Source organism: Anser brachyrhynchus, assembly GCF_964034855.1.
Source record: "Anser brachyrhynchus genome assembly, chromosome: 22".
NCBI classification, from domain to species: Eukaryota; Metazoa; Chordata; class Aves; order Anseriformes; family Anatidae; genus Anser; species Anser brachyrhynchus.
In genome coordinates this window covers 3,263,569-3,285,905 of record NC_137715.1, presented here as the reverse complement: position 1 = coordinate 3,285,905, position 22,337 = coordinate 3,263,569, and the positions used below count along the sequence as shown (strand labels likewise).

At 44.1% G+C, this 22,337-nt stretch overlaps 1 protein-coding gene and 1 long non-coding RNA gene across 2 annotated transcripts in view; one reads left to right on the top strand and one right to left on the bottom strand.

Moving 5' to 3' along the window:
- Positions 1 to 22,337, bottom strand: part of LOC308181484 — a 129,846-nt gene that overhangs the window by 69,421 nt on the left and 38,088 nt on the right. The gene's annotated exons all lie outside the window — the stretch shown is intronic.
- LOC308181819 (uncharacterized protein) lies at positions 2,260 to 18,439 on the top strand. The gene is made up of 15 exons (XM_080565480.1): positions 2,260 to 2,831; positions 4,448 to 4,530; positions 4,850 to 5,006; positions 5,250 to 5,411; positions 5,563 to 5,688; positions 5,800 to 6,020; positions 6,826 to 6,854; positions 13,269 to 13,894; positions 14,724 to 14,806; positions 15,552 to 15,708; positions 16,173 to 16,334; positions 16,466 to 16,591; positions 16,718 to 16,938; positions 17,469 to 17,494; positions 18,068 to 18,439. Exons 1-15 carry the CDS (start codon positions 2,370 to 2,372, stop codon positions 18,139 to 18,141), a joined length of 2,715 nt encoding a protein of 904 aa, XP_080421606.1. The 5' UTR covers positions 2,260 to 2,369; the 3' UTR covers positions 18,142 to 18,439.

Sequence of the window (22,337 nt, the reverse complement as noted above, 5' to 3'; positions counted from 1 at the left end):
CACCAAAAGCTGTAAGGGAGGCCACCGAGGGGTTGGTTATGTACAATGAACAAGTACATGAGGGGCAACAGGAACCCAGTGCCTAACTGCAGGAAAAAGGAATAAATACTTCTCCATCCCATTACTATCTCTTTCCAGTATTTAGAACGATTAAGGGCATCAAATACATTCATTAGCAATCCAGTGGATGTTAAACAATTTCTGCTATTCACAACAATTCCCCTTTAAAAAGCAACTTCCTTCTAGAAAATCTAAAAGGGTAGCTAAGCATTTTTAATAGCTTTCAGGACAACGATAGACTGAGCTCTTCATCTCTATATAAACATGTTCTAGTACATCACTAAGTAATGAAAGAAGATATTTACTGACTGGTATTTAAATAATTATTAGCTCTATGAAATACATTTGTGGTTCACAGAATCTGGACGTGTATCTGTACCGTAAGTACTCTGAGAATTTACTCTGATTTCATGGACAGACACAATTTAGGAGTTTCCAAGCGCTAGAAGTGGAGAAGGAATGAACTTGTAAGAAACTGAAAATGAATTGCCTAGATACAGTACATCCATTGCTGGTTGGTTAGAAGTGTGCAGGGAAGGCTGCAGCGCGCTGGCTGTGCACAGAACCTCCGGGAAGGATCAATGGGGTTGTTCATACAGGTTCCTTGGCCAGCTTCCAGTCTGTGTATTTATTCTTAAACACTCCCTGTATTTGCCCTGCAGTTTGACATTTCTCTTTGGACAAAGTGGGTAAAGCACTAGTGTGTGGTGAGTGCATTTTTATGGGTATATAAAGAATAGACATGCCCTCGTGTCGAGTATGCGTTTCATTTGGCTTATCTTTAATTCCTTATCTTGGCATTAAATGGATTTCTCATCCAAACAACACAGCCTGCACCTTGCGCTCCAAATGTTCGGTTCAGTGGAAGCACTTGTAGATGGCGAATTTCTGCCCTGGCCTGGTTGTTGCAAGTGCTGGTAGGCCAGCTTGCTCCGTCCTTCTTTACAGCTGTATCTCCTGCGGAGTCCCAGGGCTGTGCAGGGAATGAAGGGTGGCAAGGGAAAGAAAGAGAATGAAAGAAAAGATGGAAAGCACCTGCTCGTCTGTTAGGGATGCTCGTGGAGGAGCTTGCAGTAATGAAAGCAGCACTGCTTTTGAAAATTCATCTGGAGAACAGAGGAAAATTCATCTGGATAACAGAGGACTTTAACATTTGAGAGAGAACATCTTCACTAATCTCAGAGCCCAGAAGACTATGTGATTAGATAACATCTTCATTAATCTCAGAGCCCAGAAGACTATGTGATTATGTTTCTTTTGTTTACTTCCCTCTTTCAGTAGCAACGCAAGGACCAGCTGTATAACCAGCCCTTGTTTCTGTTGTTGCTGACTCCCCAGGTACTACTCAGGGAAGTTCAATGCTCACCTGTGCTGCAAACACAGCTACAGTTCCTTGAAGAGGATTCCTGTCTCTGTACAAAACCAGACTCCTCCACACAAGGCACATTCTCTGCCAGATCCTCTCTGTACTGTTGTTCCAAAAGGAACCGAGAGCAAACAAATTACAATTTTAGAACAGAGCAGCATAGTTCAGGTGGCAAGGACCTTCGAGGATCATCTAGTCCAGCTGCCTGAGCCCCTCAGGGCTGACCGAAAGTTAAAGCACCATTTTGAGGGCATTGTCCCAACCCCTCAGGGACACTGACAGGAGCGGGGCCTCAACTGCCTCCCCAGGCAGCCTCTTCCAGTTCAACCACCCTCACGGTGAAGAAATCTCTCCTTCTGAAAGAAGGATTTTTCCCAAGGGAAATAAGGAAAAAGAAAGGTAGGAACCTGTTTTGCTTAGATCCACACAATTGTTGGTCATTTGGGCTCCTTTCAAGCTCTGTTATCAGTCTACGAAGCATTTATTTAATTGCTTTGTATTATAACACTTTCCTGAGATCATATGAAGCGAGTCGTGGTGTGACTTCGCTGTGGATGCAGCACAGGCTGCAGCAGGGCTGTGCCCTTCCAGCCCTTTTGTTTCCATACAGGTAAACTTGGACGAGATTTATGAACGTTCCCCTCAGCAGGGCGACACCTCCTCTGAATCCCACCTTGTTCTTCAAGAGGCAAGGGGAGGGGATCGGCTCCCGTGTGTGAAGGTATTTCGGAACCACTCACTTCCCAGCAACTGACCAATGAGAGGAATTGCCGTGTTGGCAGAGGGTTTAAGGCCGATAAATTCCACGGGTCTCAGATAACACATTCTGGAGACAACTCCCATTGTTGGAGGCATAAAAGACGTGGGGTGGGGGAAAGGAGCACACATTCCTGCTTCAGGATCTCAAACTGCAGCTTGCCTTAGGCCCTTGGCATTTCTCTCTATGGCGAGTTACAGCTTCAGGCAAACCACCTCTTCCGTGGCAGGGGGACCCGGTGGCTGCTCCGTCCGTTTTGGTGGAGGCTCCTTCAGGGCTCCAAGCATCCACGGGGGATCTGGTGGCAGGGGTGTGTCAGTCTCTTCTGCTAGATTTGTCTCTTCTGGTCTAGGAAGCGGCCTGGGTGGTGGATATGGAAGTGGTTTTAGCAGCAGCTTTGGTGGCGGTTTTGGTGGTGGTTACGGGGGTGGTCTGGGTAGCGGTGATGGCCTCCTCTCAGGAAACGAAAAGACAACGATGCAAAACCTGAACGACCGCCTCGCATCTTACCTGGAGAAGGTTCGGGCACTGGAAGAAGCAAACTCTGATCTTGAAACTAAAATCCGAGACTGGTACCAAAAACAAGGACCAAGCCCAGCTCGAGACTACAGCCCTTATCACAAGACTATTGAGGACCTTCGAGACAAGGTAGGTGTTAACATTGACTAAAAAGCACCTTAGATTTGCACAAACACTTACGAAGGAAGCATAAAAAAAAGAGAAGAGCCTCACTAGGAAAATAGCCAGAAGGCACTGCAGGTTACAAAAAGGAGGAAGATGAAATGAATATGTAATGATTGGTTAGGGTGGATAAAGAAAATGCTTAGTAAGAAGTTATCTACCTTTTTTAATCTTAGCTAAGTGAACGTACAAAACAGACAGACTGAGATTTCTCGTTATTTCATTCTCTGATAATATTTACTTTAATAAAGCATATATATATATATATATCTGCTGGCTATATGCATATGTATGACCATTTAATATATGTGCAACCCTACAAATTCTGATATATATATAAAGCAAGCTAAACAATGACAGCAACCTGCGTATCTCAGCCAGGCACACACACACTGCTTTTACTGTAAAAATAAAAACAGGTTATGTACATTTTTGTGAATGCATAGGTAGTAGCTCACACTTACATCCCCCTAAATATATTTTTATTGCATCTCTCACCTAGTTAAGCTTGAAATAAGAATGCTGAAACATTTGGCTTATGGGAAATGGAAGCAGCAGACATAAAGTAATCAATCCCATACATAAATGCCGAAACTGCCCCAATAGCCCATGGGTAGCTGATAACAGGTTACTTGGCGATGATACACACCCCGGAAAACACAGGTGGCAGCTGACTAACCTATGTAAATAAATGAAAGAAAACTTGAGGTTTACTCTTCACAGCTCAGCTTGGAGTTCATGACCGCTCCCACACACTTTACTTTCTCCGTGCTTTAACCCATTCACATTCTTTACTGATTTCAGAAGCTGAGCTCCAGAAAAGGCAGAACTGGGAAATAATTTTCTCCTTTTAGGATTCTTTTTCCACCTGTCTTTTATTCCCCTTGGTTAGAGGAAGTAAGATGTTGTTCCAGTTGTTTTTGTAGAAGACCTTTTGAGTTTTGAAAGTGGCAGGCAAAAAAAGACATGCCTTCCAGTTAAAAATTAACAGGGATTGCTTCTAAGTAAACAAAATCTCCTTTATGGCCTTTTATAATGCATTAGAAGAATCAATAAACACTGAACTGAGTATTGTAGGAAATGAAAATGTGCTCAAAGGCTATCCAAAAGCAGTATGACCCTATATTGTTTATGATACACAAACACATCATTTATTTTGAAATCATCCAGTCCTTTTAATTGTTAAGAAAATGCGTAAGGAGAACAAGTTCTGCCGAGAGGGTTCTGCAGACTTCGCTCCCTTTGCTTCTCTCCAGGAAATGTTTTCTTGCCTCAGCCACCTACTGACTGGCTCACAAGGGTGAGCCAACATAGTTTTGTCTCACTGTGGGACTTGCAGCATAAAGCCACTTCATTGCCAGACAAAAGTAAGGGAAGCCATCCGTAACCGACAATAATGGCAAAAGTACTGTGATAAATCTGTGCTGCGTACTTGCTATAGATCTTTGATCCTTTCCTACTGAGACCAAATAAAATACACTTGTATTTGGTGTAGCTACAGGTGAGATACAATCTGAACTATTTTATCTTCTGTGTAAGGAAAGAAAATAACAGCCTCAGCAATGAACTCTCACTGTTTCTAGATCCTTGCTGCCACTATTGACAACTCGAAGATCGTCTTGCAGATTGACAATGCCAGACTGGCTGCTGATGACTTCAAGACCAAGTGAGTAACTTCTGAAAGGAAAAGGGTCTCTTGAGGAGGCAAAAATCCTTATTGAGACAAAAGACTGTGAAAAAACAAAGGAACGTGTATAAAATCTCTGTGGTAACATTAGTTTGATCCTGTTGTTGCAGTTCTACCTGCGGAAAACATCATCTATACCACAATAAAATTTATATCATGTAAAATAAGTGGAGAGAAGTTTAACACTGGACGACATTTGTCACATCATAGTTCCTTTATCAGATACATTTATAACAAACAATGTGCTTCATAGTACCTTAATCAGCTAGCCTGAATAGCTTTGTTTTGCTTTTTCGAGGTTTGAAACAGAGCAAGCCCTTCGCATGAGCGTGGAGGCTGACATCAACGGCCTGCGCAGAGTCCTGGACGAGCTCACGCTGGCTAGGACGGACTTGGAGCTGCAGATCGAGAGCTTAAAGGAGGAGCTGGCCTACCTGAAGAAGAACCATGAGGAGGTAAAAGCAAAAACAACAACCAAGACACATGTTTGGAAGTGATATTAGAAAAACACTGTGTGGAGTCCCTCAGGTTCTCCACTAGAGCAGAAAAGACTTCTGTGTAGACCGCGAAACAAAAGATGTCCCCTGCCAGTAGTGAAGTGCAGTCAGTCAGACCTTAGCCCTTGAAGAAAGGACAGAAGGTTCATGTTTTCAGTTATGATTGTACTCTCTTTTGTCTTCCTCTGCTATTCAACCTAGGAAATGAGTGCCCTGGGAGGACAAGTGGCTGGCCAAGTCAGCGTCGAACTGGACTCTGCTCCAGGCATTGACCTGTCCAAGATCCTGGCTGATATGAGGGACCAGTATGAACTCATGGCTGAGAAGAACAGGAAGGATGCTGAGGCCTGGTTCCACAGTAAGGTAGAAAAAGCTCTGTGTTATATAAATACTAATAAAAAAATCCATGAAAGAAACAAAATAATTATTAAAACTTAGAGAAAACTGCTGTGAAAGCCTTATGACCTCCACCCAGAGGCCCCACGGTTCTCACGCAGTGCTTTCCCTGTTTCAGACTGAGGAGCTGAACCGCGAAGTAGCTGTCAACACCGAACAATTGCAGAGCAGCAAGTCCGAAGTCACTGACCTGAGACGCACCCTCCAGGGGCTGGAAATAGAACTTCAGTCCCAGCTCAGCATGGTACGTTCAAATTTGCACTGCGTAAACCCAAACACGCTGAAATATGCCCCTATTCCCCTTCCTGCAAGCAGTCCTGCGCTTGGCAGCAACCTTTTTGTGGTTTGCTCTCAGAAAGGCGCGCTGGAAAGCACCTTGGCAGACACTGAAGGGCGTTACAGTGCCCAGCTGGCGCACCTCCAGGACCTGATTGGCAGCATCGAGGCCCAGCTGGCCGACCTCCGAGCTGATATGGAGCGCCAGAACAGCGAATACAAGATGCTCATGGATATCAAGACTCGTCTGGAGCAGGAGATCGCTACTTACCGACAGCTCCTGGAGGGCCAGGAGTCCCAGTAAGTAACTCCGCTCACTGCAGGAGACCTTTGCGCTTAGCCTCATGGAGTTTCACCGTGCCATGGTGCTCGTGTGCCACACCATCACTGTAAGCACAACTTCAAACACTCCTGGGATTCTAATCTTTTTAACAAATGATTTTTTTCTGGGCCATAGTAAAGCTAGAAATGTTACGTTTCCGTACATTAACTGGGTGCCTCTAAGAGCTTCTAAACGAAAAGGCAAACTGACGAGCAGTAGAAAAGATTAAATGGCACTAACAGTGAAAGCACTAAGCAATCATTAGCTGCTTGACATTTAGGAAACAGTGCAATTAGCAATGGTTTATAGAATACCTGCATTAACAACAAATTCCCATAAACTGTTACCAGTGAAATAGCTCTCACCTCATGGGACTCAGTGCAGGAATAAATATTCTGAATAGAAGTGAGTGCAGACAAACTAGCTCTTTTCAGACAGCCACCTAAGTGGACATTCTCTGTTATCTCACATATGGCCTCAAGGAGGAAAATAGCTCATAGACTGGAACAAAAAAGTGAGGTAGGGGTTGAAAGGCTTTGATTTCCTCTACAACTTCTTTCAATAATTGTCTTTTCTCATGGCCATAATTTTTTAAAAAAACTACTTCCTACAGCAACTCCTTCTCTTGAGCTGAAAGGGAGAGCAAGGAGATTATCACTTTTTTTTTTTTTTCTGACTATATACCAAATGTGCCTTGTAGAGAATTTGCTTTCATACATCCTTGTCTCACACAGCATTTGATGCGTTACCTCTCCTTTCAACTATTATCTCTTTGTTCTACAGGATGTTTGGCTCCCTTTCTGGAACTGCCGGTAAGGATTCTTTCTCTTCCAGGAAATGTTTAGTAGTCAAAGAAGTTTTTTTTTCTAACAGGAAGAAATACATATATTATGGTCGTGGTGTCCGTTTTAGAGACAGGGCTGTTGCACTGATGTGTGTCACAGGAAAAATCTAGGCAGTCATGAGTGATGACTGGATAGAATTTAGGTTTTAGTCATCCAAAGATGGTAGACATCAGAAAAAAAAATCTCAGACTTTGCTACCATAAAGGCTAAGAAAAGCACAAAATGTGTAATCCTTCCCCCAGATGAAGGGATACAAGAACTTTCAGCTTCCCAGCTCAGGGGAACTGTACCAACATGCAAGCATGACTTGCTTTTTAAAGGTCAGCTGTATTGTAAAAGTGATGTATGATTCAAATCAATGCTATGAAGAATAAAACTTCTGAGAGAAGGGAATGACAGATGAGACATAAACTAAGCTCAGTGAATATTGCAGAGAGTGGTCTTATGTGTTCTGGTTAAGTAATTGCTGTTCTTTCTCTCCACATTATTGCAGACAAAAGAGACAAGTTGGCAGATGGAAAATAGTACTGGAAGTCCTCCAAATGTCATTTTCAAGATGAGAAAAGAGGAATTAAAATGCAGAGGAATTACTCTAAACTGCTGGAAATTAATATGTTAAAGCATGGAAAATTCTTGACCACACAAAGTTTAAGTAGATTGGTGGTGATTAGTTTGCAAACTGGGTTAGCTTTTTAATTACTAACATTTTTTTCATGTACTGAAGTGCTGTATCTACTCTAATAAAGATAATCTTCTTCTTGCAGTCTCACCTCCTATTTGGTTATTGTAATATCATTACTCGAGTTTGGCTTTAATCAGACAGAAAAACCCTGGCCAGCCTCCCTGCCTCGGTGTCTCGGTGTTGGTGGGTGCAGGAGCTCCATCTCTGCTTCCTTCTGGCTCCTCTTGCTGGCAGGAGCTCGGCGTATGGAGGCAGCAGGGTCCCTGGTCCCTCGGAGTGGGAAATACAGGAGGGATTCATGTCACTGACTGTGCTGCCTGTGCACTCCGATGAGCAGTAACAGAGAGATGTTAAGTGATTCTGGAAGAAGCAAGAGCTGGGAGATGCTTTGTTGGGGTAAAATATAAAGCTGTTAGAACAGCTTGAAGATACCCCTGCAGAAACACAGGAGTGAGGAACAGATGTGAGATCTCCTCACTCAATTTCTGGTCTGATGCATTTATCTTCAAACACAAAAATAAAACCCTCAGTTCCTACACAGGTAACAAACCTTCAGGCCCCTGTTTAACCGCCTTCATTCTCATGCTACTTTTAGGATATTGTCCTAGCTGAAATTCTTAACGTAATCACTTTTAGTTCAGGCCACCAGAAATCAGAAATTTCATTCCCAACCATCACTCTGGAAGCTTACAGCCGAAGAGACATTTCAGGGTTTGTGCTGAAAAAAAAACATCAGGGCTACAGCCTGAGTATCCCCTTCCCACTCCTCAGCTTCGTAAGAGCGCGCAGCGACCCGGGGAACTGCGGGTGAAACCGAAAGGGCAGAATCAGCAGACTGAAGGCGCCCCCCCAGAGCACCCCCCAGCAGGGATCATCTCGCAGGCTGTGCTTTAGGGAGGCATCGTCAGCCCCTTCGTCACTTCTCCCCTTGGACTTGGGAGGGAATAAATTATTTCGCTCTTGTTCATAACTAGTTTGCAGATTAATGGAGTGTTTGCATAGCAAGGAGCATCCCAAAGCCATGGACCTCCTCTGTCAAGGCTGGGTAATCCTCTGCCATTGACGAAGTGCTGGAGCTTGGGTTTGGTTCAGCAGTGACTCAGGTGGCCTGTCAGCAGCAATTGTCGGGTACTGACACACAAATCCCAGCTGAGCCTCTGGAAAGCCAGCACAGGAACACTCCGCAGTGGCTTCGCTACGACAGGGAAAAACTGAGAGGGAAAAAAACAGTGCTGAAAAGTACAAACCAGCAAAGACACGCAGAGAGGAGGACAAGATGGGAACGGCTGCGCCAAGCTGCTCTGGTGGCACCAAGTGCAGAATCGAGAGGGAGCAGTGGCATGCAAAGCACCGGCATGCACACGGTGCAAGTGGCTCTGAGACACACTCCCCTCCGTACCCCGTCTGCTTCTGCAAGCACGGGGTGAAGAGAGCTCTTGTGCATGAAATGCTTCACGGCCGGTTGTTCCTGGGTGCTGACACTTCCTAATAAATGTCTTATACCAGTTTTATTCCCTACAGCAGTTAGACCTGGAAGTCCTTCCAGATAAACCCACAAACTCCAAGTCTGTTTTTGAATCTCAACAAATTCCCTTCCCTGGGATAAATTCTTGTGACAAAACCAGTCCGAGGATGAGATTACTGGAGCAGGTTTCTTGTGTTGTATAGCTGCAAATATGAAAGAGTCAGCCAGGCAGTTCTCATGCTCTGAGAATGCAAAGCAAAAGATACAAGGATACACAGATGCACATTTTGACCAAAAAGTTCTATTTGCAAAATCTGAATTAAATACAAAAAAAAAAAGGATGCTTAAGAGATAAACAATTCGAAAGTGTTCGGGAGGTTAAAATGCCAAAAAGTGAATGAATTCATAAATCCTGTTAAAGAAACTGGAGGCTTCAGAGGCTTGAAAGAATCTTGAGAAGGCTTGAATTCCTGTTTTGATAACCTCACTTGAATTATAGTTTATGATTTTATTGGTTTTGTTCCATGTTTGTAGGGTAATGAAGGATCTCTGGCAAAATGTTTAATATAAAATCACACAGAGACAATAATTTTTGAGTTTGGTTCAGAAAAAAAAAAAGTCTGTAATGCCCGAGTGATGATTTTACCAGCAAAGACCGGGCCGATAAACAAGCTGCTTCTTGAATGAAGCTCTTTGTCCTCGAGAAAGGAGAGGCTGAAGTGTGTCAGCTCCATTAACACTGTGACAGGAGTAATAAGAGTTTGCGCAGCGTGGACGTGTCAGGGAACGTCGTCCAGGGAAGCTCTGCATGGCCAGCTAAGGAGCTTATGCACACAAGTACAATGGTGAGCACTGTGCAAGGGCTGAAACTGTGTCATGATAAAAAATCTCAAGTGGATAAAAATCTCAGAAGACAGTGAGAACAGAATAAAGGCGTAAGCTTGAAATAGCATTTTTTTTTTCACTTCAGCAATGGATAGACAGGCTTAAGCTTCCTTGTACAAACCGTAAGGAGAAAATGTAGGTTTAGGTTTGTGCTCCCACTGCAGAAAAGAGCTAAATGAAGAATGTACCGAACAATGAAGAATGCATAGAACAAAACAGATCGCTGTCAAAGCAGACAGAGCTCCCATTTGAGGTTTCCTTTAAAGCCATATGAGATTATGAATCTGGAAACGTTCTAAACCTCATAAATTTACATATATATATATATTTTTTAAAAAAAGAACCTGGCTAAAATGCAGTAATAATAACTGAAAAGTGTGACTGCATCCACAATTATACCTAGATCTAGAACTGAGCTAAAGACAGATGACTTTCACATGTTTGTTCCAATTCGGGTATGAAATTAAGATTTATCAAAACACTTTCGATTTCTAAATTTTTGTTAATATAAATAGTAAATTGTATCCAATTTTTCAGCAAAGCCAGCTTCACTTTACATAGTTTATTATAAAATGACATGAACCATGCATGTTTTGACATAGAAGTTCTCAGCCTAGAGACAGTGATAAAACAGTATAAATAAATACCACGGGGTGAGCGACTTCTGAACACGCACAAGCATTTGCCAGCAGTCTGCTCTCAGTGTAGTGAGTTTTTCTCTTACCAGAAGAGCCAACATTCAAGAGTAAAGTCTCATAAGTGAAGTTTTTTTTCTGTTTAGGAAAATATAGCAACTGACACAAGCTGCAAATAAACCATCCATAACAGCCCACCTCCAAACTTCACAGTGCTTCAGTGAGGCACCGTGTCTTGGATTCTCCTTTGGTTCGAAAAAACTACTGACAATTTCTAGGAAAATATTCGAAGCTATTTGGAAGCAGTTGTTTAATATGAAAGAACAAACAAATAAGATGAAGGTGGGGTTCAGCCCCAGGTCTGCAAGTGTTGCACTCTGCATTTACAAGCTTTTGATCGTGGGGGACACACCCTAAGGATCTGAGTTTGACAGTTTGCAGAAGAGTGAAAAACCCACCAAAAAACCACTACGGTTTTCTGAATTATGGTATAGGACAAAATCTGTAGAGGCTGCTTCGTTTATTTTTATTTTTCCCAATAGTAAATATTCTACAGGAAAGAAACAGCTTTCTGCCTGCTACCTGGTTCATCCAATAAAAATCTGGAGTAACACAGAGGGCACTTTAAAAAGCAGCAAAGTGTATTTCACCAGCAAGCTTCCAAAGAAGTTATAAAAGCTGAGTGAAAGAAGACCAAATGAAAAATCCCCAAAGTTTTCTGTCAACGTTTATGGTGTTTTCTAGAAGTGCTTTGCTGGCTTTTGTGTGTGTTTTTTGTGTGTGCTTTTACTTTTTTTTTTTAAATGGAACTTGATCTTGCCTATTGTGGGATCATTCAGAGTCAAGCAGACCCTAGCAGCATACACGCCTCAGTGTATTTATATTACAGGGGGCTTAAGGAAACTGACTTATTTTTAGGAGAGTTTGTCTAAACTTGTCTCCTGAGATACTAACTCCTGGAGATAGGCAGATTTGGCAAGCTCTGCAGAACTATTAATCTGCCCAAAAGCAAAACTGAACTGCAGTGGCAAAGGTCCAGGTTCAGTCTGAAACATGTTTCCACAGCTATGAAATATCCTGTCGTTTCTAGTCAGCTGAAGTACAAGTGGACAGTCTCAGAACCAGGCTCTTAAGCTGCGTATCTCTGCAAGCCTTTCGGCATTTCCTCCCTCCCAAGTACTTCTTTCCATCTTTTCCTCCCCAAAAGGCTACATATTTCTGTGAGGCTGCACTGGAGGGTCAACCATAAATCCCAGAAAAGCCCTCAGTTTGTTCCAGCAGCTGGTACGAGCCTCAGTTTCTCTGAAAACGCACCCCCTGTATTCTAAGCCCATTTTCTATTGCTATGTAATTACCAAAACGGTGCTAAGAAAAGCACAGTTGTTACTATGCTGCTAGTAAATATATCGCTTCCCTTCTGTATTTAAAAGTTTTATTGTAAAATAAGCTTGGTGGTTCCAAGCTAAAGTCCCTCCCATCTCACTCGGCCCCTGCTTCTCTCCCTCCTCTCTCGACCCCCAGCTCCTTTAAGCCCCTGCGGGACGCAGTGCCAGCTCTGCCAGCACTCCCCTACCTCGTGCCCTCCAGCTGACGAGAGGCTCCCTGGGCAGAGAACGGGGCTCTCTCTGCAAACCCCCCGCTATTGCCACACTCCACACACACGATACCCAGTGGCACACCCTGGCAGGGCAAACAAGCTAATACTTCCTCAAAAAAAGCTCCCAAACCTGGTTTCTCACACTTGGTACTGAACAGAAGCTGAGGGGCTGAATTCCTGCCCTCCACGTTTCACCAGCAAATTATCAGAAATGAGACTCCCTCTGTACAGGAAGGATTAATGTCACTTTGTAAGGGATTCTCAAGCCCTATTTTCAAGAATTATTCGATTTCGCAGCGCAGGTTGTTGTTACACACATTAATTGCTATCTGAACAGTTTCATCTCAAACTCAACTTGCTTAAGTTTTCCAAAAGTAATAGGATTTTAGTCGCCCCATGTTCTTTTAATTGAATAATTCCCGTCTTGTATTACCCTTCTTGACTACTTCACAAGCATTAGTAAATTAAGTATGCTCACTCTTCCCAGTACATTGCTGGATGTTAATTACTCCTCACACAACGCTATGATATTATATGCTTTTTCTAATTAAAAATAAAATAAAATCAGATTCCAAAATCTAAATATTAATTCTGAGCAAAGAACAGGAATAAGAACATCTAAAATTCAATTTTGACTGGGGAAAAATATGGATAGAAAAGAAATATAATGGTGAGATGAACTGATGATTGCACATTTTCCAATGAAATTAGAATTTTTCTCAAACTTCATTCTAAAGGAAAAGTTATTTTTTATAAAAATAACCGTGGTGACTGCTGAAAATGGGTAAATGGGTGCGGTTGAACTTGCTTTGTTTTTCCATTCTTGATTGTCAAAGAAGTAAACTCCAGGTTTCAGAACTATAGCCTGAAGAAAAAACACAATCTGAATCATCCCTTTAGTTTAATTAAAAGAAAAAACCAAGCCCGAGCCCCTGAGATGTACAGCCAGCTCTGTGTGTAAGGAATGTCATCATAATTGGCCTCACCTCTAGGGAGGAGAATCTTTGGAGGGAGGGTGCAGGTTGGGTTTGTCTCCTAACGCCCTATCTTGTGGCTATAAAAGAAGCACCAGGGCAGTGAAGGAGCACGCTTTCCTGCTCTGCACGAAGCTGAGTAGCTCAGACTAGCTCCTTCTGTGCTGCAGCCACATCTACTTTCACCATGCAGAACTCTTGCAGCATTGGTGGCAGCTCTCGCCTTTCCTCAGTCCGAACAGGAGGCTCCTGCCGTGCTCCAAGCATCCACGGAGGAGCTGGTGGCAGGGGTGTCTACATGTCTTCAGCTAAGTACACCTCCTCCGTAGGAGGTGGATATGGTGGTGGCTCATGCGCTGGTTTTGGAGGAGGCTTCGGTGGCTTTGGTGGAGGACCTAGCTTTGGTGGAGGAGCTGGCTTTGGTGGAGGAGCTTGCTTTGGTGGAGGCTCTGGCTTTGGTGGAGGCTCTGGCTTTGGTGGAGGAGCTGGCTTTGGTGGAGGCTCTGGCTTTGGTGGAGGAGCTGGCTTTGGTGGAGGTTTTGACGGTGCCTTTGGTGGTGGCGATGGCCTTCTTTCTGGAAATGAAAAGATAACTATGCAGAATCTGAACGACCGGCTGGCCACGTACCTGCAGAAGGTGCGAGCACTGGAAGCGGCAAATGCAGAATTAGAAGTCAAAATCCGAGACTGGTACCAGAAGGAAGCCCCCACCAGCCCAGCTCGAGACTACAGTAACTACTATAAGATAATTGAAGATCTCCGAGACAAGGTATGACATTCATAAGTACAGGATTTATAAGAATGCATTGGAATTGTGGAACTGCATAGTCCACTTCTTTGAAATCAATTAGAACAATTACAAAATCAATGTTGAATTACCCAAACCCAAATATATTGTGGTTCTGAGCATTCCAGCAGAGAACAGTAACTTTTCTTCATTTAAAATGCAAAGTTTTATCCCGAAAACAAGATAATTTTTTTTGAAATTAAAATGATTGCACAGAAAAATAATAGAACTTGGCAAAATGTGTATAAAATTATCAACATATTTACAGAATAATAAGAGTAAAGAATGTGATAGGTAGGCCTCAAAGTCTGAAAAAATAACTCTCCTGGCTAAAGGTAAGATCAGGTATTGTGAATGTATTTTCTAATTATGTTAAATACAAGCTGACGAGCTTCTAAGTGATCCATCTAGGACTTAAGAACTGGTAAAGAAGGAGAGATGTAAAGGCTCCATACAGAAAGTATGAACTGTCCAGCAAAGGAAAATGTTATCTACTTTCACAGAGATGTACCTGCCCTTTCTTGGGCTACAGTAATGGTATCTCTGGTTTGCATCTGGAAAATGGAACAGAGTTTGGTATTTTTGGTGTTTCTCTATAAAAGCTTTAAGAAGGACAGGCTGAAGAGCAGCATAACAGTGAAATGGTTATTGCAATCCAGAAAGCAAGTTTCACCAGTGAAGTCTCAACAGAGGTGCATGTCTTCTGCCTTCTTTGATGGTTTACAGCCTGGATAACCACTTACTATGTACTCAGGACCCTGCCATTGCACCATCATTCACAGGAATTGTTTTCTGTATTTCCAATTGCCAGATCCTTGCAGCTACTATTGACAATTCCAGAGTCATTCTGGAGATTGACAATGCCCGGCTGGCTGCAGATGACTTCAGACTGAAGTAAGTTTAGCTGAAGCACATTTGTCTTCTCTCTCCTTTTCTCTCTCTCAAAACAGTTTTCTGAAGTTTAGTGTTACTTCTTATGTAGAAAATAACGTTCTTCAGTCACTGGAGGACACATTTCCAAATTATGGGTAGATGTTTTTCCTTGATAACTTCTGATGAAAAAATTCCTGGCAAAAAAATGATGTGTTGAAGGATGAATCGGGAAAATAAACCTGACAGAACTCAGTGCCCAGATTACTGTGCTGTTTATGCAATAAATTATAGCTCATGTCTTAGCTTTTAGTGATGCTCTTAACTATTTTACTAGCCTAAACCACAAGGGAAAAGAAGACAGGCGAAGCTTGGGCTTATCACTTAAAAGGAGGACAGTGGTTGAAGAGACTGGTGTTTGTTTGCAATATCTTTGTGAAAATTTTTAGTGAAATTTAGAAAAGAAAGACAAAGAGTGACTTTGTGCTCCTGCTCATGGACTCAGCAGCACATCAGACACTGCTGAAAAGATGATAAAGATAGTTGTGCAACTGGTTTATCTTCCAGTGATGTATCTGCAGGTTTGGATTTTCTTATCTAGTGTCCAATGCAAGTAATTTCATATGTCATAGTTGGAAGCAGGAAAGAAGATCTTTACTCCCTTTACACTTCCTTTAAAAGTTGCTCCTGTTCCTCCTACATTCAACATAAAATAGTATGGTTTTATGGCTCCACTCTTTCCAATGTTTGTTTCTTTTTAAAACTGCAGATACGAGAATGAGCTGTTCCTTCGCCAGAGCGTAGAGTCTGACATCAACGGCCTGCGCAGAGTCCTGGATGAGCTGACTCTGTCCAGAGCTGACCTGGAGATGCAGATTGAATCGCTGAAGGAGGAGCTGGCCTACCTCAAGAAGAACCACGAGGAGGTGAGAGTTCTCAAGTGGAGAGGAATCCCTTTGGAATTTACATCCTCAGAAAAAAAAAAAATCAAACCAAATCAGAATGACAATATTACAGCCTAATAAGGAGAAAACTGCAATATCAAAGGAATCTGAAGTGTGTCCCAAGAAGCATTTCTCTGATTCCAAACTGTTCAAATCGATGAGTTTCAGAGATTCAGTCTGACATTCATAGGCATGTGACAGGTCACCGAGATAGTTAAGCTGAGAAAAAGACACATACATATAAGCTACATGTAAATGTGTGTGCGAGAGCATACAGAGAACAGAAAAGCATGAGAGAGAAAATTTGATAAACGCTTTTATGTGCCCCACCTACGATAAGTAATACTTAAAGTACCACATACCACTGCATCAATTGCTACTGGCAAGAAGTACATGAGAGTACAGAAAATAATTTTTTTTGTGTCCTCTGCCTTCTGTCCACGCAGGAAATGAAAGAGTATTCCAACCAGCTCAGTGGCACAGTCAGCGTAGAAATGGATGCTGCTCCTGGCATCGACCTGACCCGAATCCTCACTGAGATGAGGGAGCAGTACGAAGCTCTGGCTGAGAAGAACCGCAAGGATGCCGAGGCCTGGTTCCTCACTCAGGTATGGAAATGCCAGCGAACTGTGAACCAAAGCACTGCCTCACCGTTACTGCCCCAGCAGGTGGGATGGGTCTCCCCCTTCTGAAAATAATTTTTAAAAGCTCAACGTATGTGATTTTTTCTTTCTTTCAGACTGATGAGCTGAACCGCGAAGTAGCCACTCACACAGAGCAGATACAGACCAGCAAGTCGGAGATCACAGAACTGAGACGCACGCTCCAGGGCCTGGAGATTGAGCTCCAGTCACAGCTGAGCATGGTACGGAGCTGTCCCGAGCACTGCTAGAACGCTCCCCTTCCTCCCTCCCTGTCTTGCCTCCCCTTAGCTTCCCCCTCTGTGGGACACATCTGTATGACAACCTGTTCTCATGTCTTCCTGCTTTAGAAAGCTGGACTGGAAGCCAACCTGCGGGACACGGAAGGCCGGTACTGCGCACAGCTGTCACAAATCCAGAACCTCATCACCAGCGTTGAGGAGCAGCTGAGTGAAATCCGCTGTGACATGGAGCGTCAGAACCAGGAGTACAAAATGCTCATGGACATCAAGAGCCGCCTGGAGCAGGAAATCGCCACGTACCGCCAGCTGCTGGAGACCCAGGACTCCCAGTACGTTACCATTTACAAATCCTGTGATGATTAGATAAGGTTAATAACACAACACGTTGTAAAGCAGTAATTTGTGGTTGTTAAGCCGACTCCAGATTACTAAATCACACTGATTGCACATACAGCCTTCTGAGTACTGGCAAAACAGATGCCCGGCAAAATCCTGGGAGCTATTACTCAAGCTAAATCTCCAGATCAGTTGTGCTGATGATTTGAAAATACAAATGCAACCATATTGGCTGCAGTGAAGCGCAGAAGGCCCTAGGCACCATGCGCATGTCTCACATAATCCTCTTGCTGCACAGCAGTAACGGCCTTCGGCCCAGGAAAGTTTGTTCTCAGCTTGTTCTGCCCTGCAAAGCAGCGAGCACCTCACCCACAGCACCAGGAACAACAGGCGTAAGAAACAACCCAGTGAAGAAGCAGCATGAGATCGTGGCTATTGTCATGCAATGTTCCTAAATGAATAAATGCTTTCGGTTGACACATTCAGTGATGGTCTTTAATCAAACTTTTCTTCTTCTCCGCAGGATGACAGGAGTGAACCCCAAGGATGGTAAGAAAAATTTTAATTTAAAGAGGGGCTGAGATATTGACAAAATAGAATTAAATAAGCCTTTTTTTCCTTGGGATTTCTTCTTATTAATACTGATCACATCCTTTCTGCAACGTTCTTTACCATTTAGAGAGGAAACCATAATACTTTATCTTATTTTATGTGCCTTTTTGAAACCAATAGCTTGCCAAAATGATTCCAGGAACTCCTCATTTGTTTCTAAAATATGGAAATCTCTTAGGGATTCCCAAGTTCCTCTGCTGGTTCATACAACATGCAAAATAGATCCAAACCTGACTTGTGAGGTGCACTCTTCATTTATATCTTTCCCTCCCTTCTTTCGTAATGTGGAAGATTTACTGGGTGCGGACCAGCAGGGAGAGAGGATAAGCTGTAGACATGTAGTTCCACTTCACATAGTTCATGTAGTTCACTCATGTAGTTCCCTCTTCCGTATGTGAAAAAAAAATCATGCCAGGAAACAAACAAACAAAAAGCACTGCATGGTTCTTTACTGTGTTAGAAGTTCTTTTTTAGCCCCAAGCTTAATTATCTTTTTTTCTCCGACCACAGCATCGTTTGTGAGCAGCACAAGATCTCGCGTGGCTGTGGAAGATGATGGAAAACCTGCTCCTCGGAGATTCTAATAGAGAAATTCGGAGCTCTCTCGTTCCGACACCAGCTGTACCGCACCAGTGACAAGAACCGTGCAGTCCAACCTCTGGCTAATGCTATGAGAAACCTGCTTTTACTTTTGCTAAATGACAAGAATGTAATCCAAAAACGTGCAACAGCTTGATGTCTTTCCTTAAATTTCCTCTCCCTTTTTACATCATGTGGCTCTACAGGTCAGAGATGATGTCCTTGTTTTCTGTCAGTAGCTATAGAGTACCCTTATGGAAAAAACCTACACAATAAAGTTTCTCTCCTGCTTGTGCAAACACATTCAGTCTAAAGTCGTTTTTGTATGGTCAGCGTGGCACTGCCATTCGCACAACCACATCCCCTCCCTACCACAGTGCTCCTGGGACCCAGGACAAACGTGCTGAGGTGTGGGTAACTCAGCGGGTAACAGCAGCAAGAACTTTAATAATCGTAGGAAAGGTGATGATGAATGGACAGGGAGAAAGTGCCGTAAGATTCTCCCAGGAATGTGAAGCTACTATGAAGAAATACAATGCTTCAGGTCCTGAAGGTCTTTGTCGTGAATTCAAATTGCACAACCTCTGAAAAAAATACTGTAATGTACGTTCCTGCACTTCCTTCAGCGGGAAGGCAAACGGCCTCAGCCCTTCAGGGAGGACGAGGCGAGCCCCAGGGGACAGGAGCTGGCCAAGCACTTTGCTGGGACTCAGACCTGAGGCAGAACCTCAGCAGCCTGGGTCACTGCTGTAGCTGTTGTGTTGGCAACCTGTGCAGCTACACCAGTGTCATTTCTGTCATAAAAATATTTAATTTGCCTTCAATATTTTATTTTTATTTTTACCATGAAAGCACGTCCTTTTCTGTGCAAAACCAGGCAGTCTCTAGGCATGGACTGTCACCGAGTTTGTGAAAACAGCTTTGGAAGCCAGGCATCACATTTTCTATTCACAAAGCTTTAGAAACAGTGCCCTCCCTTCTAGCCCCAGAAAACAACAACAACAGGGGGGCGCACGGTGATCGTCAGAGCAGGTAGGAGGATGCTTCTCCATCTGAAGTAGGAGGATGATTTCCTGTGACATTAAACCCAGATCTTATCAAGGCAGATACACCGCTCCTTTGTAAGGAACATACATCCACCTTTCTAAAACATCAGAGGAAGTAAAATGGAAGGAAACATTTCCCAAATATGTATTTTTAGAGGAAATACTGTGGCTGTTGCGACACACAACCTCTGTGACTATCTCAGTTTCTCATTTCTTGCTCCCTCACCTCCCACCTCCATTCCCAAGGCTGTGGTTCACTTTCCCTGGCTGCCGAGACCTGCAGGACCTCCTGTACGGTGCTGACAGCAAGTCTGACTGCACGACTGCCACAGGGCCCCCGGACAGCCCCTCTTCCTCCAGTGGGGCTCGCTCCCCCCACAACAAAACGGATTTGCCCCTCCTGCTGCACAGAGCGCTGCAAGCACCCATGCCACCGAAGTGCTAACCCCCAGGCGTCAAACACACACACTTCTCTGGCTGATGCACTTCACCAGCACAGAGTACCTTCCTTTTTTGTTCCTTCCCGTCTCTTTTTGGTGGTGGGTTTGTGCTGTTGCTCTTCCCTTGGGCTCTGAACACTGCAGCTAAGCACAAGCAGCACTCAGAGGGGAGCCCAGATGCGGACAGGAGCCTCCCACAGAACCTGTACGGAGCCAGGGAGCCCCACATACCGCTGCCACCGAGGAGCTGTCAGTGCCTTATTTTGTGCTGTCACAATCAATAGCAAGTCCCTGAAAATGTGTTCAAGTTAAGCTCAGTAAAGTCAGCAACTGTCAGTTTTGCTATTGCCTCTCATGGGGGTCAAGTTCTTACAGCCCGAGTGTGCCCCGGGGACCCACAGACTTTGCATTTCAGTATAAAACTAGCACTGGTCTGTCACGGCTACCCATTTATACCAGCAGCAGTGTAACTCTACTGGAAGATTTATTTGAATTAATTGCTGCTGATACGGAGGATACTGTTACCACTGTTTAGAATTTGTACTTCCAATCTTCAGGTAAGATGCAACAGATCTTTACATCATTTAATATCCTAAAAAAAACCCTAACAATAAAAGTGTGCACCTTATGGTAACCGTTTCTCCTCATACCTGTGTATAAATGACTGATTACCCACAGCGCTCGCTATCGCTTTGGATCTTCTCCTTCAGTCATCACTGAGCCACTCAGCACATAAGTATTTGTAGGTATCTGAAAAATGTAGCTTTTTCAGATAAGTCAGCTTCCCTAGCAGATAATTCCTCCTATTTGCCTGATTACTGCCTTTCACTATCTTGTAAGTTGTCTCTGATGTCTTTGTTTCCCACATGCACCTAAGGTAGCTGAAAAGACATTCCTCTAAGGTGGCTTCATGAGTTCTTGAAAGTACCCCGAAGAAAAAAAGCACACTATATATATATATATATATATTCCAGGAGTTGGACTCGATGATCCTTATGGGTCCCTTCCAACTCGGGATATTCTATGATTTTATGATTCTATGTATGTTCAGAGCACACCTAACATACACCAACAAAATCAGGCTCCTAACAAAACGCAGGGCCCCCTGTGTTTTACAAGCAGCTGCCAGGAAATACAGCAAAGCAGCACGAGTGCACTAACAGCCTGCCCTGGCGGTAACAGCACGTGCCCGACAAGTGGGGGGCTTGGCTGGCAGGACCTCATCAGAGTGATGAGGTCCCATGGTCCCACCTTCAGCTGATGTAAATGGAGCTATGCTGACTGACATCAGCTGGGGCTTTGTCACGAAGCATTTACCTCTACGATGCAGGGGTCAAAATATTCTGCGGATGCTTAAACTGCAGCCTATAAACTCAGTTCGGCTTGCTTTTCGTGGTGCTATTCAGTAAGAGAAGCAGGATTGCCAGCTAAAGCAAGCGGGGGCTGTGTATTCATTCCCCCGTTCCACCAGCTTGGACCTGCCCAGCACCTCCCCAGCTTGCAGGGAGCAGTCCGGATGAAGCAAAGAGAAAACATCATCTCATGGTGCCACCTGCTGACTGTTTTAATTTCTCACTCTGGTCACTGCTTTCATTCTGTGCACTGTAGATTAAATAGCTAAAAACGAGCCCTGTAAAAAAACAAGTAGAGAGCTGCGTCTGGTTTTGAATTAAGTATTTTGGTCCTTTCCCTGGATCCTGCAGGTGTGTGGTTGATGAAAACGGGGCTATCTTTTGCAATTTGAAAAAGCTGAGTTTCAGAGGAGACATTTGCGTGCCAAATTACCGTTGTTTTCACACAGTCACAGAATCACAGAACGGCTTGGGTTGGAAGGGACCTCAAAGACCACCCAGTCCCAACCCCCTGCCATGGCAGGGACACCTCCCACCAGACCAGGTTGCCCAGGGCCTCGTCCAGCCTGGCCTTGAGCACCTCCAGGGATGGGGCAGCCACAGCCTCTCTGTGCCTCACTACCCTTACAGTGAAGAACTCCTCCTAATCTCTAATCTAAATCTCCCCTCTTTCAGTTAAAAACCATTCTCTGGTATTGCCCCGGCCCAGGTGCAGCACCTTGCACTTGGCCTTGTTGCACCTCATCGGGTTCTCACGGGCCCACTTCTCCAGCCTGTCCAGGTCCCCCTGGATGCCATCCCTTCCTTTTGCCCTACGGACTGCACTGCTGAGCCTGGTGTCACCTGCAAACCCGCTGAGGGTGCGGTCGATCCCACTGTCTGTCATTGATAAAGATATGAAACAGCACTGGTGCCAAGGCAGACTGGTTTTGTATTACTTGCCAGGAAAAAGTACAATTTGTTTTGCATGACGGCATGGTATTCTGTGAAACTGTCAGGAAGTAAGACAGAGGCCATTCTGTCTCACACACAGTCACCTCACCAACAGCCAGGTTTTGAATTTCTCTGAGTAATTTCATGTGAAACAAAGGGTTCATTTTATTTCATGTAATATTATGTTCAGCCTGGAGAAGAGCAGGCGCTGGGGAGACCTTATGGTGACCTTCCAGTACCTAAAGGGGCCTCAGGAAAGCTGCGGAGGGACTCTGCCAGGGAGCGCAGCGATAGGACAAGGGGTGATGCCTTAAATTAAAAGAGGGCAGGTTCAGCTTAGACACAGGGAGGAAAATCTTCCCTCAGAGGGGGGTGAGCACTGCCCCAGGCTGCCCCGAGGAGCTGGGGGTGCCCCGTCCCTGGCAGTGCC